The sequence below is a fragment of the Notothenia rossii genome (genome assembly GCF_949606895.1).
Source record: "Notothenia rossii genome assembly, chromosome: 2".
NCBI lineage: Eukaryota > Metazoa > Chordata > Actinopteri > Perciformes > Nototheniidae > Notothenia > Notothenia rossii.
In genome coordinates, this window is record NC_136904.1 from 63377275 (window position 1) to 63390606 (window position 13332).

At 39.6% G+C, this 13332-nt stretch overlaps 2 protein-coding genes across 2 annotated transcripts in view; one reads left to right on the forward strand and one right to left on the reverse strand.

The window, feature by feature from the left end:
* Positions 1–10710, forward strand: part of fkbp7 (FKBP prolyl isomerase 7) — a 34684-nt gene extending 23974 nt beyond the window's left edge. The window contains exons 3-4 of the mRNA XM_079662848.1: positions 8218–8345; positions 9205–10710. Coding sequence (XP_079518974.1) covers positions 8218–8345; positions 9205–9366 — 290 coding nt within the window. The 3' untranslated portion in view covers positions 9367–10710. The remainder of the gene's footprint in view (positions 1–8217; positions 8346–9204) is intronic.
* LOC307028085 (zinc finger MYM-type protein 1-like) lies at positions 2165–8197 on the reverse strand. Its single transcript, XM_079662847.1, has 4 exons — positions 6365–8197; positions 5425–5466; positions 5200–5286; positions 2165–5096 (listed from the first exon to the last, which is right to left on the reverse strand). Exons 1-4 carry the CDS (start codon positions 6478–6480, stop codon positions 2621–2623), a joined length of 2721 nt encoding a protein of 906 aa, XP_079518973.1. The 5' UTR covers positions 6481–8197; the 3' UTR covers positions 2165–2620.
* Positions 10711–13332: the final 2622 nt, after the last annotated feature.

Sequence of the window (13332 nt, forward strand, 5' to 3'; positions counted from 1 at the left end):
CCTGTCAGTCGCGGGCCCTTAGAATCGTTCTAACTTTTCACCCCCTTACGGCGCCCCTGCAAATATATATCTAATAAGTATATAAAATATCTAGTATAGTCAAACTAGTAATTACACTGCATCAAGCTTATATATATTAAGAAAGATATGTTGGTTTATTTAAGATATTTTAGCTATAAATGGGTTTTTTCGGTTGGTTCTTTCTTTTTTGGTTACTGTGATCTTCTACAGTACATTGTTGGTTACTGTGATGTTCTACAGTACATTGTTGGTTACTGTGATCTTCTACAGTACGTTGTAGGTTACTGTGATCTTCTACAGTACATTGTTGGTTACGGTGATGTTCTACAGTACATTGTTGGTTACTGTGAATATCTACAGTACATTGTTGGTTACTGTGATCTTCTACAGTACATTCTTGGTTACTGTGATGTTCTACAGTACATTGCTGGTTACTGTGATCATCTACAGTACATTGTTGGTTACTGTGATTATCTACAGTACATTGTTGGTTACTGTGAATATCTACAGTACATTGTTGGTTACTGTGATTATCTACAGTACATTGTTGGTTACTGTGATGTTCTACAGTACATTGTTGGTATACTACGAAGCAGGATTTTCGCTTAGCCGGCTAACTTCAGGGAAAACTCGGGGTTTCCAGTCCTACGAAGCTGGTTCTCTTTTTAGCAAGCTAGATCTCCATGGTAACGTAGGCTGTGCGGCTAACCTGCCCCGGAGCAGGTTAGGTTGCAGGCTAAGAGCTCAACTCAGTGAAAGCACTGCCTGCTGACCAATCAGAGCTCAGTGTGCGGAGTTTAAAGCGATCAAGTCATATTACAGGAGAAAAGAAATACAGAAAGCTGCCGTTGCAGGAAAGACGGCCGGCAAAAATCACCGACTGTGTGAACGTGAACATTAATAGAATATCACCTCCCATCTTCAGAGCAATCTGACTATTATAACATTAGCGTTAAGAAAGCTTACTTAAATATCTGCCACAACATAAGTAACCGGATCAGAGTAACATTAAGTACAGTCCACGGCATATCACATCATAATGTATCATATATCTCCTTATCTGAGTCTGCTGAGCCGTATCTGGCCGTGCAACACTCACAGTGTCACATACTGTATGCAGAAGTATTATTTTAAGCAACACATTAAGTTGACGAAACACTCGAGACAAATGTAATTAAAGTCAGATCCACTCGTGTCGGGCAGTGATATCATAAACCTGTTAATGTACGCATTCAAACACTTTTTCTTTTACCAGCTGTATTCACCTTGCAGGTGCAGCTATGTGGCTTTTATCCTGGATAAAGTGTTTAAGTCATGGATGTTTAAAGTTTAACGTCTTCATATGTGTCTAATTATATATTTTCATTCAGGGAGTATGACGCTGCGCTGTCAGTACGCTTGTCCATGTTTGTGATTGGTCGAATGCTCCAAATACCACCCCTTTCATGTGAACGCGCACCTAACTAGATAGGACAAGGCTGGCTTGAGCGATCCACTTGATAACCCGCGTCGTAGTACCGTTTAGCGAGAGCGCGTATGTTTTGGATTAGGCCAACCGGCTAACTCAAACATATCCAGGTTAGGTTGAACCAGCTTCGTAGTATACCCCCCTGGTTTCTCCAAATTGACATACCCCACCTTTAACAGATAAATATATTCAAGCAATAAAATGACAACACCAACATTTTTGGCACCATAATGACTAAATCAAAAATTACAACGACAATATTCTTGTTTAGGTGTATATCCTGTACAAAATCTTCTATACATTGTCGTACAAAGGAATAAAGTTTAAAGAAAAAACACTATGTAAATATTGTTGTTTCTACTAAAACATTGTTAAAAAGCAGGGGAAATTATCCAAGTCCTGAGGCCTGTACTACGAAGCTGGTTCAACCTAACCTGGATATGTTTGAGTTAGCCGGTTGGCCTAATCCAAAACATACGCGCTCTCTCTAAACGGTACTACGACACGGGTTATCAAGTGGATTGCTCAAGCCAGCCGTGTCCCATCTAGTTATGTGCGCGTTCACATGAAAGGGGTGGTATTTGGAGCATTCGACCAATCACAAACATGGACATGCGTACTGACAGCGCAGCGTCATACTTCCTGAATGAAAAGTCAACTATATAATTAGACACATATGAAGACGTTAAACTTTAAACATCCATGACTTAAACACTTTATCCAGGATAAATATATATATTATATATATATATATATATAGTAATAATAAATAAATAAGTCTGCTGGACATGGCCTTTAAATAATAAGGGTTTATTTTAAAGCATATCAGCGACTGTAGGTCTACCATCATTAAATAATAAACAAATTTACACATTTACAATCATTATAATCAATGCAACATAAAACATTAAAACATTAAAATGCAAAAGTAAGCTTACAAAGATCCATTAGAACACACTCTGTTAACAACAACCACAGATGTAAATCACTTTATAGCTAACTCTGGTACCTGAACTGTCTTGTACACGGCCCCTGACAAATAAGCTAATAAATAAAAAAAATTAAAAAATGATGTAGCTTATGTAACAATGTTGCTACCTGAGATTGTAGTAGAGCACTCTTTAGTTGCTACTAAATCGTAACATGGCGTGCCTTTGCACTTGCCCATTTATCTAGTATTGCATCGAATGAAACAGTTCGTGCCACACTGTTTTCAATTGAAATGACTGCTAATTGGGTTAAGCGATCATTGCTCATGTTGGAACGAAGGTATGTTTTAATCAGCTTTAGCTTGCTGAATGATCTCTCGGCAGAGGCAACTGTCATAGGCATTGTCAGGAAAACTCTCAGGGCTACTGTCAGATTTGGGAAAACCAAATCAAGGTTCTCCTGTAGGAGGACATTTAGTTTATCCAGAGCCTTTTCATGCCCCCTAAGTAGACGGCTTGCTGGGTAAATTTCCTGAATGATATCCCTTGAAACATCATCGGTAGCCAGTGCATATCTTGTCACTGATTCCTCCAACTCAGCTTTTGTCATGTGTTCCATTTTGTAAATGAACTTAAACTTTTCGGACACAAGCTGAAGATTGCAAAATCTGTCAGACAACTCCTGAATTACAGTGTCAACAATAACATTAAAAACCATGCACCTAAAATGGGTCTCAGGTTCCTGTTCAAAATGGCCAGTGCTTGAATCATCTCCATGAAATCTCTTTTGCTTTCTGCAACGTCTTTCCTTAAAGTCAGGGGAAGCATCCATCTCAATGGCTAGTCTGCGTGCAATGTCAAGGGATTTCTGAAACCCCTCCTCTCTATACTTACAGAAGAATTCTTTCAGAGAATCGATCATCCTTATGGCAGTGTCCATCGAAATGTTCACTGCTTGCATTGCCTTGCTAACAAACGTGATCTCTGACAATAGATCATACCAAATCAAGAGGCACATCAGAAACTCCATGGTAACAATCTCGCCAGAGAGCGACTTTGCCTCTGAGACTGTTTTGCCGTCTTTTTCCACTTCCTCAAGCTTTTCCAAAGCGTCAAGAATCCCCCCTAACTGGAAACGCACAGCATTGACAGAGTCTATTTTCGCCTCCCACCTGGTTTCACTGAGAGGCTTTAGAGTAATGTCCACAAACTCTTTGAGGATATCCCACCTCTTCACCGAAGCTGAAAAAATGGTGTACAGTCTCTGGATAGTGCCAAAAAAGGTAAGACACACTCTGTTTGATGATGCAGCATCACATAGGAGAAGGTTGAGACTGTGGCTACAGCAGGGGATAAATAGTGCCTCTGGACACTTCTGCTGCACCAAGGCTTGAACACCTTTGTGTATACCTCTCATATTCGAGCCATTGTCATAACTCTGTCCCCTACAATTCTTCAACTCCAACCCCAGGCTATCCAGCACCCCAGTCAGTGTTTCTGTGAGACCTTTACCAGTTGTGTCCTTCACAACTATGAAGCCAACAAAAGACTCATTGATGGTGGCTTTCTTTTTGTCGTCCGTATGAACATACCGGATTATGACTGAGGCCTGCTCCTGCTTTGAAATGTCAGGAGTGCAATCCAACTCCACAGCAAAGTACTTGGAGGCTTTGACCTGGGCACAAATTTTACCAAGTACACAGTCTGCAATTGAATCTAAAAATTCATTCTGAGTGCACCAGGAAAGATATCCTGTGGTTTTTTTAGCCGCTACCTTTCTAAGATGCTCTGCTAGTGTGACATCATATCGTGCTATGACCTCAAGGACACCCAGAAAATTTCCATTTTTAGGATCTCCTAATGTAGCATTCTTCCCCCTCAGTGGCAAGTTCCTTTCTGCGAGAAAGAGTATGCAATCGATCACTCTCGTTAACACGCTTCTCCAGTGTGCCTTTTCAGCTTCTATGGCTTTTTGCAAGGTACTGTCAATTGTCTTACCAAGGCGTAAGCGAGATGTTAATTCTTTCCACAAAAGATACGCGTTGATGTGTAAACCACTGGTTTCATGGTGCTGCAGCGTTTTTGAAAGAATCTGCCAGTTATTATATCCCACCACAAAGCGTGTGTCAACAACGCTAGCTCCACCGAAAAGTTTACACGCAAAACAATACACCTTATTCAGTAACCAATCTCGTGCAACTTTCTCTCCATTTGACATTGTGCGAAAACAATACGCTTTCGAAAAACACCTTCTAGACTTCTCTGATCTTGGATATGGCCCATCAGGACATTTGTGTGGGCCATTTTCAACAACACACTGCCTAAATGAGTCCCCAATCTGATGTGGTGGTGGCCAGTCTGATGGATCTTCTGAGTAAGGCCTTGACTCAGCCCTCTCCTCTTCACCTCTCTGTTCCACAACCTCATCTTCACCTCTCTGTTCGACATTCTCTTCCACCTCATCTTCACCTCTCTGTTCCACATTCTCTTCCACCTCATCTTCACCTCTCGGTTCGACATTCTCTTCCACCTCATCTTCACCTCTCTGTTCCACATTCTCTTCCACCTCATCTTCACCTCTCGGTTCGACATTCTCTTCCACCTCATCGTCACCTCTCGGTTCGACAATCTCCTCGAATTCCACCTCTGTGGTGAGTGGCTCTCCATCTCTGTCTGCACTATTATCCCCAAAAAGGACACAGTGAATAGGTTGGTCAACAGAACTTCAAACCATACTGGACATTGAGTTTTGTGTGGTCAAACTAATAGAACTCCTACTACCTGACATCATCACTGGTCTCATCTCTACTTGATGCCATCGCCGACCTCATGTCTGTCTCATTCACTCCTTGCCTGTGTTCTTTTCCACTAAGATATATTGTCAAACAAACATTATGAAATAGATTTTCCATATTAGTTTTTCCTTATTAATAATATTAAAATAATATTAAGAAATGAATCTGTTGGTATCAAGACCCCTACACTTACACCTAATGTTAGACCTACCTGTTGCCTTCCCCTGTCTTTCCTGAGCCACCATCCTCACACCTGAATAAAATGAATTCACTGTTAAAGCAGCTGTCTAAATTAAATTATTATATCAGCCCAGTGATAAGGCAACTTAATAATAAAAAAAACAACACTATTATGCCGTGTAAGGTTGTGCTGCTGTTGAAAGTACATTCACATTTTGGATTTTAAAAGAACAAATAAAAAACACTATTATGCCGTGTAAGGTTGTGCTGCTGTTGAAAGTACATTCACATTTTGAATTTTAAAAGAACAAATACGGAGAGCTACTTAGCACAGACCTGTAAAGAGATGTGACCCTGTAATAACAGCTTCTGTGTCACCAAACAGATGTATAGCCTGTATGTCTGACAGCATAGCTAACATAGACAGCTAATGGCAGCACAACATATTTAAATGATTCCATGGTTAGCTATGTTTTCCAGCTTCTTGACCTTTATTGTGCATGCTACCTTATATTTACCAGTTGTTATTTTACCTTAATACAATTTGGACGTGACATGCATGGGGTTTAACCAAAATCTAAATGTAGCTATCAGAAACATCGGTTTGCATTAAAGCTAGCCGTAAACCACACTTCAGCTGCTAGTGTTAGCAAACACTAGCCAATCTGAGAACAGTCTGTTAACATGAACTGACATTTGCAAGCCTCTTATTTGGTAGCAAATGTGTGCATGATTCCATGATAAACCAGAGTTATTGCATTAGTTATGTTTTCCAGATTCTTGTCATTTATTGTACATGCTACCTCATACTTTCCATGTCAGCGCTGGCGCAGCAACATTGGTTTGCATATTCTAAGCTAGCCATAAACCCACCCACCTTTGGCTGCTACATGCCCAGTGTTAGCATACGCTAGCCAGTCAATATTTCCAAGCACAGACAGACGTCACACTTTAAATCATCCTATTCCTACCTGTTGCCTTTCAACATCCACTTATTTAGCTGTTGTCGCATCCCTTGACACGCCGTCTCCTTTTCCCTCTTTCTTTTTCTATTTTCTGCCCCCGACCGCTTTTTTGGTTTATCCATGATTTCTTTTTGACGTTAACTCACAACGAGCGCCTGCTCCTCAGTGTTCACGGCGTCCCTGCTCGTGCTCCCTCCTCTATGTCAAAATTCTATGATGGAATCTTATGAGATAGGGCGCCCTTCTCTAGCATATTACTCCTCTAAAATGTTTTAAAACCTTAAGGAAATGCAGAAACTATTTAGAAACATAAAGAAAATACCATTTTATTTTTATTTTATTTAATTTTTTTTTTTACCATCGCTTGTTGGGCGCCCCCACTGGTGTGGCGCCCCTATGCGTCGCATATAGTGCATACCCACTTTTTGCGCCACTGCTGTGAGTGTTGCACGGCCCGATACGGCTCAGCTGACTCAGATAAGGAAATATGATACATTAAGATGTGATATGCCGCGTGGACTGTACTTAATGTTACTCTGATCCGGTTACTTATGTTGTGGCAGATATTTAAGTAAGCTTTCTTAACGCTAATGTTATAATAGTCAGATTGCTCTGAAGATGGGAGGTGATATTCTATTAATGTTCACGTTCACACAGTCGGTGATTTTTGCCGGCCGTCTTTCCTGGATCGGCAGCTTTTCTGTATTTCCTTTCTCCTGTAATATGACTTGATCGCTTTAAACTCCGCACACTGAGCTCTGATTGGTCAGCAGGCAGTGCTTTCACTGAGTTGAGCTCTTAGCCTGCAACCTAACCTGCTCCGGGGCAGGTTAGCCGCACAGCATAAGTTACCATGGGAATCTAGCCTGCTAAAAAGAGAACCAGCTTCGTAAGATCGGAAACCCCGAGTTTTCCCTGAAGTTAGCCGGCTAAGCGAAAATCCTGCTTCGTAGTATACGCCCCAGGTGTCCAAAACTACTTTCAAAATAAAACACCTACTCCTAAATTACAATGAATAAAAAGGTACATTTGCAATAAACAGAGAATACATTTTTAACTCATAAATAAATGAATATATAGCCCCAACACAGTCCTTCAAACAGATCTCTGTGGTTATATGTTTTTGCTGGATGGTTTGTTCATCCTGTCTTGTCTTTTTTACAGCTCTTTAGTTGAAAGGGCATCACATCCCTCTCAGTGTTTGCTACTCATCCCCACATGGCATGTTACTGTAAGCATGCACCAAGGTTTAAAGGTCTCTACTTCCTCTCGTTCTGTCTTGCATGCATCAAAACAGCTTATCAGTGTTTTACCTAGTTCATTTCCTACAAATGTTAGTATTCATAAATGCCCTCTGGTTTAATCTGGTTCCGCTTTCTGGGATTCTACTATCACTTGATTCAACTTTTTGGCTATGGAAAAAAAAAAAAATGTTGTTTGTTTTCAATGGTTCTGCATCAATCTGCATTACATGTAAACCTATCCAAGGCTGAAACAGCTGTGGGGGGGCTTCATGTTCTTGTCTTTTTCTTATTAAATAATAACAGCTTTAACTGCATGTTGCTCTAGTAACATTATGTTCCTCTCTTGCTGGATCAACGCCACATCTCTTATGGGTCTTTACATTTTGTAGCTCTTTGAAACAAATCAATACGATGTTATGCATTTATCATTTATTTAGTTGGTAAGATTTCTGTTAAATTCATCACAAAGTCTGAAAATGTACAGAACCACCGGCTCCCATTCTTCCTGAAATTCCCAATCACACTCAATGATGATCAGTTATTCTGAGTGATAATTATGGCTTCATTCCTGCTTCCTAATTCTCCCTGTGCTGTTTCCTCCTCCTGATCAAATAGACCCAGTGCCGCCCAATGCCACGGTGGTCTTTGAGGTGGAGGTGTACTCTGTATCCAGGGGGCCCCGCAGCATGGAGGCCTTCAAAATGATGGACCTGGATGAAGACAGAAGTCTCACAAAGGAAGAGGTGACTATAATTCACAAGATGGTGATTATCATGGAAGTAGCTCAGACTGAAAAGGTTCTAATAACCAACCATGGTGGGACTAACCAGCTCAGGAGTCTGGGTAATAACTGGCTTGTGACGAGATTTATCTATAAGAATGTTCTCCTTTCATGGTTAGCCCTTATCTGAAATAGATGCCACTTCAAATGGGAGTCAGAATACTTTATTTATCCCGGGGGGGGGAATTGGGTTTTGTGGAAGTTGCTCCAAATTAAATTAAAAAAAAAGAAAACAAATTAAACAAAATTGTTTAAAAAAAAAAAAATGTTATTAACAGGCTTTGCATAAGGTTATGAAACATCCAACCTTAAGTCACCTCGCTTAGTTACCTCATAAAGAATAAAGGCTACATTTTTCTTTGTCCTCTTATTATCTCACATCATAAAAAAAGGCTATAAATACTACATTTAATTTATTTACTGCATTTGCTCTCTTTAAAATAGCATTGTAAAAGCAAAATATAATGACAATGTCAGTACTACAAACTACCAGGAAATATAATATTTTAAAGAGATCAAAAATGTAGCTCGACCCCAAAGCACATGCTTACAAGAAGACCAGAATTGACTTTATCAACACTATAATAGCCTGCTGGCATATAGATAAGATTCTTTACATCCACAACAGTCAAGATGTTATCTGGGTTGTTTATTGCACATTGAAGAAGAAGAGGACGACCTGCTGTTGATACCATTTACAGTTTTATTTATCACCCATTTATTTGCTTTAGATCATAACAGGGGTGTGTTATGTAAAAGCAGTGTTGTAATAGTACAATAAATGTCTGTTATTTATACTGAAGGATTATTTTTCTCTTCAGGTAAAGCAATACTTGCAGCTGGAGTATGAAAAGGGTGGGAAGCCACGCAACGTCGCTTTCTATGAGAAGATTATGGCGGATATTTTCCGCAAGAGTGATCAGGACAGCGACGGCCACATCAGTGCCAAGGAGTATAACATTTATGGACATGATGAGCTCTAGAGATCCTGCGGATTTAGGTTATGCAATTAGAGAGAAAACATGAGTGATTCGGGAATAAAAGCCATGGTCACATATTCTTACAATGATGCAACGGTATCAAGGGACATTCTAGGTAAAAAAAAGATGGAAATATGACTTTAGGAAACCTCTGATTATCCAAGAGTTTATTTTTTCTTTAATTTGATAATCTCTCTGTTTTTTTCACATATTTCACCCTTTTAAATTGTTTTCTGTTAAATGCAGATGTTCTTTTTACTATGAGAATATTGTAGTGGTGCATATTACAATGACACAAAAGATTGACAATATTAGCCAACACTTCAAACCGCTAAATGGTATTTAAATGTTGTTTTGGGGTGGCATTTTTCCTTCAAAAAGAAATAATCATGTTGAGGTATTTGGAGTTCCCTATATGTACTTTCCATATAACGTATTTCCAAGCCAAATAGTAGCCACTCAATTTGTTATACAAAGTATTCAATTATGCAAGAAACTGTCCAACACCTGGAAATGTGTTGATGAAAAACCACTACATTTTATGATTTTATGTGTTTTATTTCTGTCTTTAAGTTGTGTCTTTTGGTGATTCAATTTGCAGAAGAAAAGCCCACAGTAGTGCACAAAGTTGTGGCTTTGAAACTGTAACATGACTGTCATAGGACATGTTGGTTTACCCGCCACAAGAGAAAGATTCTAACTTGTCTTCCTGTGAAATTCCTGCCCTCCAATCTGCAACATCACACCAGCGCGCGATATACAATATAGAAGCCCTTAGAAGCAAATGACAAAAACATTTTCTAAGCCTGATCTAAATAGTTTTTCTTTCCTGATTTATGAAATAAGAACATGTGGGAAAAAAGGATTTGCAAAGACAACGTTTTCCAAAGTAATTATGAATGCCCTCGTTCCTATTGAGAACCGACATGCTGTACCGTATTTTAGCCTCTTGTGGCCGGAATTAATATTAAAACAACAAACATTGCAAAAATAAAATCACCTACCAACATGTTTGCTTTTCACCTATTCACCGATTTAAAAAACAAAGAAATATGAACCTGACAAAACATTTGAGCTACTTGATCCAAAAGGGAAAAAAGGAGCTGTTCTTAAGTCATTAGCAGGAGAGACTTCCATTTCACATTGCATCAGCTGTGATTGAGAAGTTTGAATACAGTTTGTCATAAAAATGCACACAGATGAATGTTGCGGTGTGTCAGACACATTTACAAGTTTGTTTACATCTTTAATGTGGTCCAAAATAATGATATTGTTGTATCCAGATGAACAGTTTTTGTATTTTGTAACACAATAAAGAAACCACAGTGAATGTGGAAAACAACAGTATGTTATGTGTGCTTCAGATTTGTTTCAAGTATTGTAAACTGGATTCATGGACTTTATATTTGTGTATACACACAGTGTTGTAGTATTGCTACTTTAACTTAAGTAAATAAGCGATACTGCAGTGTAAATATACTCAGTTAAAAGTAAAAGACCTCCAATAAAAATCTTATTCCATTAAAAGTCCAAAAGTATTTGCAGTAATTTCCTTAAAATAACATAATTATTTATTATACAGATTGGACAATTTTAAAATGATATAAATATTAATTCTTAATCTTTCAATGTATATTTCTTTCTTTTTTATTATAATAGTTGATGCATTATTGTGTTCATCACTTCGATGTTGCACTTGGTAAAGATGGGGTTTTTGATAACTTTATATACAACTAGGTAGTTTCACCTGTTATAAGATATCATCATTTATTAGTTGATTTTTTGTTAGCTAGCTGCTCTAACAGATATAAGGAGCTGTTTCAACAACAAGGTGGAGGGAGATTCCTCTGCTGTCAGACTGAGAGAGATAACTAGCTCAGGGGGGTAATACTACGAAGCAGGATTTTCGTTTAGCCGGCTAACTTCAGGGAAAACTCTGGGTTTCCGGTCCTACGAAGCTGGTTCTCTTTTTAGCAGGCTAGATCTCCATGGTAACTGATGCTGTGCGGCTAACCTGGGGGGTATACCGCGAAGCAGGATTTTCGTTTAGCAAGATAACTTCTGGGATTTCCGGTACTACGAAGCTGGTTCACTTTTTAGCGGGCTAGATCTCCATGGTGACTTATCCTGGAACGTAGTCTGTGCTCCGAAGCAGGATAGGTTCCAGGATAAGAGATCAACACAGTGAAAGCACCACGCCTGCTGACCAATAAGAGCTCAGTGTGCGGACGAAATGCAGTTTAAACTTCCGTTGCAGGAAATTCGGCAGGCCAAAATCACTGATTGTGTGAACGTGAAAATGAATAGAATATCACCTCCCATCTTCAGAGCAATTGGACTATTATAACTATTATTATACTATTATGTTAAGAAAGCTTAATTAAATATCTGCCACAACATAAGTAACCGGATCAAAGTAACATTACGTAGCCTACAGTCAGCGGCACTGTGAGTGCAGACGTCGATGTGTCCCATTATTATTCATATCACATCATATCACATCATAATGTATCACATATTTCCTTATCTGAGTCAAATGAGCCGTATCTGGCCGTGCAACACTCACAAGAGGTTTCTCAATACTCGAATTTCCCCTCCTCGACTCCTCTCCTCAAGTCTTGGTGCCGCCCACAGGAGATGCGAGCGGAGGACTGAGGAGGGGAACCGAGGAGAGAGGAGTGGAAACGGTTAGAGAAATGAGAACTCCTCTTCTCTGAGCGGTCATTTTAAAGAGACGTCCATTAATGATAACAGGAGGCACAGCAGCACTCTGATGGACAGATGTGTTCATGACAACTTATATATATTTACTTTTAATTCATTGACAGTGCGGTATAATGAGACAATAACAGGCTACAGATGCGGACATATACACACCCCCCCTCTCTCTGGCCGCTGAAATGGGGAATTGAAATTACGGGGCCAAAAGTTGTACAAGTATTAAAAGTAAGCATAGGACACCAAACCAACTGAGACCCGTCTGTCCGCCGCATCTACGCACTGTACAACACACACCTACACACTGTACCACCATACTTGCCAATCCTCCCGATTTTCGCGGAAGACTCCCGATTTCACTGCCCTCTCCCGGTTTCCTCCCGGGGTCGTATCTCGACCGGCCCACTTCGGTACCGCCGGCCCACCGCGGTGCTAGTGACTTACCGCAGAGGTAGACATTAGGGGTAAAATGCCACTGGCATTATATTATCATTGGCGTGGCCCCACCATTGTAACCACTGGCCGGAGCATTCGTCCAAAAAAAAGAATCGACTAATAATGAAGAAAATTAACACATTTGTTGCAATAGTAATTTATTCACAAACTACATTACTACTTGTACTACAACATTTGAATCATCAGTTCTTCCTCATTTTCCTCAATTGTTCATATTTGGTTTATTAAAATAATGATATTGTGGTCATTGTTAAAAAATGTCTGCTATTATTATGAGTAGGCCTATTATTATTTGTATAATGCACTTTCTGCCTTCCTGTCATTAGGAGTTAGAAATGTAATGGCTATGTAGTAGGTTAGATTAGAACCTTCATTATCCTAAACTGCTGGCACATTTCGCCAATACCTTTATATTGTCTACTCTTCACTTACTTGTCAGCATAGGTCGGCATTGATGTACAGAGCCGACAGAAGACCTTGTTTATATTGGCATCATATTGAGAGGTGCAGTGATGCGTCCTAAACCAGGAAGTAAGCTGCTGGTTCCCTCGACAAAAAGCAAAGGGATTTCTCAAAAGGGTTTTGGAAAATAGCTGGAAATAAGGTCTGTGGAAAACAAACCTGTTTGATAAATGCACGTTTTGTTCAGCCGTATAATCTCCACATGTCTACCCTACTTTTATAATGTTCAAATCATAAATCTAATCGATAGATTATAAAAAGGGTTTTAGGACGCGTCACTGCACCACTAGATGCCAACTCCATCGATCAAGCTGGCTGAAACTTTCTCTCCCT